General features: G+C 37.9%; 1 protein-coding gene across 1 annotated transcript in view; it reads left to right on the forward strand.

Annotated features, from left to right (window-relative positions):
• The window catches only part of CBG21463, a gene marked incomplete at both ends in the record, with an annotated part of 21509 nt that overhangs the window by 6974 nt on the left and 8059 nt on the right, over positions 1–6476 (forward strand). The window contains 4 exons of the mRNA XM_045243080.1: positions 1084–1329; positions 2592–2733; positions 3967–4199; positions 4902–4997. Of these exons, the coding sequence (XP_045097311.1) occupies positions 1084–1329; positions 2592–2733; positions 3967–4199; positions 4902–4997 (717 nt within the window). The remainder of the gene's footprint in view (positions 1–1083; positions 1330–2591; positions 2734–3966; positions 4200–4901; positions 4998–6476) is intronic.

A 6476-nucleotide genomic window follows, 5' to 3' on the forward strand; every position in this document is an offset into this window, starting at 1 on the left:
AACTACAGTAACCCAAAATTGCTAGAATGTTCTAGAAAATACGCTTAAATGGTGTAATAATTTGAAATCCTTGCAAATTTTAGGTCTAAAAATGAAAAATAGACGTTTCTAGCTCAATTTTGAGATTTTTCAACAATTTTGGGTTACTGTAGTCTCAAAAGTCCGCAAACACCGAAATTTCAGAAAAATTGAGATTTTGAGCTTATATTGCGAGTGTAGACTAATTTGACAATGGGAAAAACGAATTTGGCATGGAAAACTACCCAAAATGACATTTTCGCGGTGTTTGCGTACTTTTCGAGCAACAGTAACCCGGAAATTTTGAAAAATTCAAAAATTGAGCTAGAAATGTCTAGTTTTTTGGTTTCTAGTGTAAACTTTCGATATAAAGCTCATTTTTAGCCTCAAAATCGTTCTAAAATGTCCTTGAAAGCCTAAACATCTGATTTTTTTTTGAATCTTTGGGTTACTGTAGCCCAAAAAGTACGCAAACACCGAATGAGCCCAAAATGTCTAGTTTTCAATGTTTTAGACTGAAAATTGGCTCCTAACCTCATTTTTAGCATTCAAGTTGTCTGAAAATGTCTCTGAAAGCCCATAAATCGGGATTTTGCGGTTTTCTCGGGTTACTGTAGCTCCAAAAGTACGCAAACACCGAATCCGTCGGAAATCTCTCGCTTTTTTGGTTTCTAGTGCAAACTTTCGATATGAAGCTTTTTTTTGCCTCCAAATCGTGTTAAAATGACCCTGAAACCCTTAAAAATTGATTTTCTGGGTTACTGTAGCTTGGAAAGTACGCAAACACCGAATGATCACAAATGCTCTAGTTTTTCGGTTTCTAGTGTAAAATTTCGATATAAAGCGCATTTTTAGCTTCAAAATCGTGTGAAAAGGACTCTGAACCCCCATTTTCCAGGTTACTGTAGCTAAGAATGAGCAATGTTTGGTTTCAGGCGGTTTTAGGCAATTTTAGGTCGATTTTGAGCGATTTTCATAGGTATTAAGTCATTTTCAGCCGTTTTTAGTGGGGTTTGGACCATTTTTCATGGATTTTCAGCCAAATTAACCACATTTTCCTTCCAGATTGACTCCAAATCCACATGTTTCGGCGATCAAATCTCCCGTCTCATGATGCGCCTGTTCGTCGGCTACGAGGATACGGTAATTGCCGCGCTGCGAATAAAAGCGGCGAATTTATCGCTGGTGAATCCGGAGACGTTATCAATGGGATATCTACACAATATGGCGACCCATGATCAGTTTCATTTTGTGCAGCATTCGCTGGGAAAAGCCAGCTACCTGGTTGCCGCCATTTTGGTGATCATTTTTGTGAGTTTTTGAGCCAAAAAGTAGAAAAAATGAGCGAAAATAGGCCCAAGAGTTGTAAAATTTGGTTTTTTCTGGTTTTGAAACACTCACGGCTGAATTCCCCACGAAATTTGGGTCCAGGAGCTGAAAACTAGAAATTTCTAGCGTTGTTTTGAAATTTTTCAGGTTTTTCGGGTTACGGTAGCTCGAAAAGTACGCAAACACCGAATAAGCCTAAAACGTCTAGTCTTCGGGTTTCTAGGCTTAATTTTCAGATTTAAGACGGTTTTTGAAGTTAAGAACGCGTTTAAATTACTCTGAAAACCTGAAATTTGAATTTTCCGGATTACTGTAGGTTGAAAAGTACGCAAACACTGAACGAGCCCAAATCGTTTTGTTTTCGAGTTTCTAGGCCTAAATTTTAATTTTAAGATCATTTTTAGCATCAAAATTGTGCTAAAATGTCTCTGAAACGTCGAAATTTCGATTTCCCTGGTTACGGTAGCTGCAAAAATACGCAAATACCGATGGAGCCGAAAAATTGTAATTCCAAGGTTTTTAGACTGAAAATCCGCATTTAAGCACATTTTTCATGTCTGAAAGGCAGAAAAACGTCTTTAACACCTCGAAAAATTTCGATTTTCCGGGTTACTGTAGGTTGAAAAGTACGCAACAACGAATTTCAGGGTTTTAGGGTCATTTTGAAGCGATTTTATTGATAAACATGAGCTTAAAAGCGATTTTTTAGTCTAGAAACTCGAAAACCAGAGGTTTTGGGCTCATTCGGTGTTTGCGTACTTTTGGAGTTACAGTAACCCGGGAAAATCGAAAATTTTCAAAAATCGAGCTAGAAGCGTCTAGATTTTTGCATCTTGACAAATTTTCGGGAAATCCGAATATATAGATAAAATTCAGTGTTTGCGTATTTCTCGACATCTACAGTAATCTGAAAATTAGCGAAAATCTGAGTTTTCACCGATTTCTGATGATTTAGAACAATTTTCACTACCAAATTCGAGTTTCCCATCTTCGACTAGGCCTAGACGCAAAATTTAGGACCGATTGCTCGTCATGCGGTGTTTGCGTACTTGTCGGGCTACAGTAACCCTGGAAAGTTCGAAAAATTTCAAAATTGATCTGGGAATGTCTAGTTTTCGGCTTCTAGCCTCAAATTTTGTGACAAATTCGGATTTTGAGCTTTTAGAGAGTTTGAAAATCAGAAAAACCTCGAAAATTTGAATTTTTAAAAATTTCAAAAATTTCAAAAATTGAAAAATTTCCAGACATTCGCCATCTCGATGCTTCTCCGCTTCTCCCATCACCAAATCTTCGTTTTTATCATTGATTTGTTGCACATGTTCGAACTACAGCAGCCATTGAATCCACCAGTAGCTCCGCTGATTACTGTAGTTTTGGCACTTGTTGGTAGGTTTTTGGGGGGTTTCTAGACGGGGAAAGTCATTGAAATTGAGCCAAAAATTGTGAAAATCGGCTGAAAAACAGCAAAAAAGGTCCAAAAACATGAATTTTGAGCTATTTTTCATGAATTTTGGACCATTTTTCATGACTATGGTACCATTTTTAAGAACTATGGTACCATATTCCAGGATTATGGAACCATATTTCAGGACTATGGTACCGTTTTTCAGGTCTATGGTCCCATTTTACAAAACTATGGTACCATATTTCATAGATTTTGGACCAATTTTGAGGACTATGGTACCATATTTCATGACTATGGTACCATTTTTCAGGACTATGGTACCATATTTCTAGACAATGGTACCATATTTCATGATTTTAGACCATATTTCAAGACTATGGTACCATATTTCAGGATTATAGAACCATATTTCAGGACTATGGTACCATATTTCACGACTATGGTACCATATTTCAGGACTATGGTACCATTTTTCAAGACTATGGTACCATTTTTCAAGACTATGGTACCATATTTCAGGATTATGATACCATATTTCTAGACAATGGTACCATATTTCAGGATTATGGAACCATATTTCAGGACTACGGTACCATATTTCATAGATTTTGGACCAATTTTGAGGACTCTGGTACCATATTTCATGACTATGGTACCATTTTTCAGGACTATGGTACCATATTTCTAGACAATGGTACCATATTTCAGGATTATGGAACCATATTTCAGGACTATGGTACCATATTTCATAGATTTTGGACCAATTTTGAGGACTATGGTACCATATTTCATGACTATGGTACCATTTTTCAGGACTATGGTACCATATTTCTAGACAATGGTACCATATTTCTAGACAATGGTACCATATTTCATGATTTTAGACCATATTTCAGGACTATGGTACCATATTTCAGGATTATGGAACCATATTTCATAGATTTTGGACCAATTTTGAGGACTCTGGTACCATATTTCATGACTATGGTACCATTTTTCAGGACTATGGTACCATATTTCTAGACAATGGTACCATATTTCTAGACAATGGTACCATATTTCATGATTTTAGACCATATTTCAGGACTATGGTACCATATTTCAGGACTATGGTACCATTTTTCAGGGCCATGTTACCATATTTCATAGATTTTGCTTTTAGGCCATTTTGGGCCAAATTTTGCCGAATTTTCGGGATTTTTTAGCAATTTCAGGAATGGAAGCAATTATGGCCGAGGTTTTCATGGATACATCCATCGCCTTCTACGTGATTCTGATCGTTTGGGTCGCCGATCAATACGACGCGATATGCTGCCATTCGGCGACTTCGAAAAAATTCTGGCTTCGATTTTTCTATATTTATCAGTTCTTTTTCTATTCTTATCAGTATCGATTCAATGGACAGTATGGGGGATTGGCATTGCTGACGAGCTCGATTTTTATATTGGTAAGGGTCTTTTTTGACTGAAAATTGCAGAAAAAATGAGCCGAAATGAGCCAAAACCCAGTTTTTGGCGCCTTTTTTCGCATTTTTAACGGAAAATTGACTGAAAATGAGCTGGATTCGAAAGCCCCACAAAATTTGGGTCTAGACGCTGAAAACTAGACCTTTCTAGCGCGATTTTGAAGTTTTTCGATTTTTCGGGGGTTACTGTAGCTCGAAAAGTACGCAAACACCGAATGCGCCCAAAACGGCTAGTTTTCGGGGTTCTAGACTGGGAAATCGATTTTTAGCGCATTTTTGATGTCTAGAACGCGCTAAAATGCCTCTGAAACCCTATAATCTCCATTTTCTGGGTTACTGTAGGTTGAAAAGTCCGCAAACACCGAATGCGCTCTAATTGTCTAGTTTTCGGGTTTCTAAACTAAAAATGCAAGTTTGAGCTCAATTTTTCTGTTAAAAACGCGTCAAACTGCCTCTGAAACCCGAAAATCCCAATTTTCTGGGTTACTGTTGGTTGAAAAGTACGCAAACACCGAACGAGCCCAAAACGGCTAGTTTTGAGGGTTCTAGACTGGAAATTCGTCTTTGAGCTCATTTTTGATGTCAAAAATGCGTTAAATTGCCTCGGAAAGTCTAAAAATCGAATTTCTGCAATTTTGCGGGTTATTGTATCTCTCCGCTCACTGGAAACTTCTTTGTTTGCAGCACTCGATGGTCTATTTCTTCCATCACTACGAGATGCCGCTGATACTGTATCAGGATCGGGTGTCCCAAGTTTTGGCAGATCTACATGCACCACAGGTAACATCTATTAGAGCAATTATGTGTGTTTCTGTGTGTCCAGATGTCCCAAAGATTAAAATTTCTGAAAATCATGAATTTTTCAAGTCAAAATAGCCTATTTTTCATGATTTTTGGGTTAAAAATCGCACTATTTTGGTTCGCAAATTGATCGATTTCGACGATTTTTAAGCCGGAAACATGTCTATCTGTGTGTGTATTCAGATGTCCAAAAATCAGACGGACCGAAACGGACCGAAAAACCGGCCCGGCACGCATGTGCAGCTTTTTGGCTTGTAACTTTGTTCACAAATATGAGACAGTGTCTCAAATACTATCATGTTGTAGTGCTTGTCAAGTTCAATCATATCTAGTTTAGTTGGTCAAAAAATATTGATTCTAAAAGAAACTAGGACAGGGCCCGCCACGGCCCGCTTTAGGCCCGTCCGCAAGTATGTTTTTCCATGTAGGCCAAAAATGACACAAACTTTGAGCCGCAAAAAATAATCGTCATTTTGGAGCAAACAATGACCAAAAAATCCGGGGATTTTCAGCTGAAAAATCGTCAAATTCGTCAAGAACACGCTCATGATTCAGAATATAAATTGGGCATCAGAACGCAATACGGCATTACTTATTTAGAATCCCCGTCGCATTGCCCCACGGACCAGAGATGAGCGGAAGAGATTTACGGAAATTTACGGAAGACGGTTTATCTTCGAAATGAAAAATGCTACCAAAAAGCTGTCAACAGACATAATGTAGATCTCAATGAGAGCTATCGATTGGTATTAAAATTGTTTCGAAATTTTGTGGATTATTCAAATAGAGTCTTTCTTCCGTCTTCCGTCTTCCGTGTGCCAGACGGAAGACGGAACACGGAAGAAACGCCACATCTCAACTCTCTATCACTATTATGAAATAAATTTTATACCAATCAATAGCTCTCATTGAGATCTACATTTTGTCCGTTCACAACTTTTTGGTAGCATTTTTCATTTTGAAAATAAACCGTCTTCCGTAAATTTCCGTAAATCTCTTCCGCTCATCTCTGCTACGGACCTGCTTCGGGACCGTCCGCAAGTATGATGGAAAAACGAGAGCCTTGTTCGACTCTATGTATATGTCAGAATGAATTATTAATATTAGGGAAAAAAAGAGAGCTCTAGTCTGTGGTCGTTTATGTGCTCGCCGAGCACATACACATGCCCCCACGTTTTCTGACATTTTTAACACAAAAAAAATGCTTTTTTCTTGTGTCAGATGTGACGGCATTTTTTTTTTCGTCTTCCCATCTGTTTTCAATTTATGATTGCTTTTCTTTTTTTCATAATTTTTTTTCCCCAATTTTGCCGCTGATTGAATTATTTTTCGGGCATTTTTCATTAATTTTGAGCCAATCCTTTCGCTCAAAATGACGCAATTTTTTCTCTTTGCGTCTTGTGTGGTTGGAAAAATATGGGAAAGGAGAAGAAGACGTGACGGAGAAGGAGGGGGGGG

Source organism: Caenorhabditis briggsae (assembly GCF_000004555.2).
Source record: "Caenorhabditis briggsae complete genome, chrII, whole genome shotgun sequence".
NCBI lineage: Eukaryota > Metazoa > Nematoda > Chromadorea > Rhabditida > Rhabditidae > Caenorhabditis > Caenorhabditis briggsae.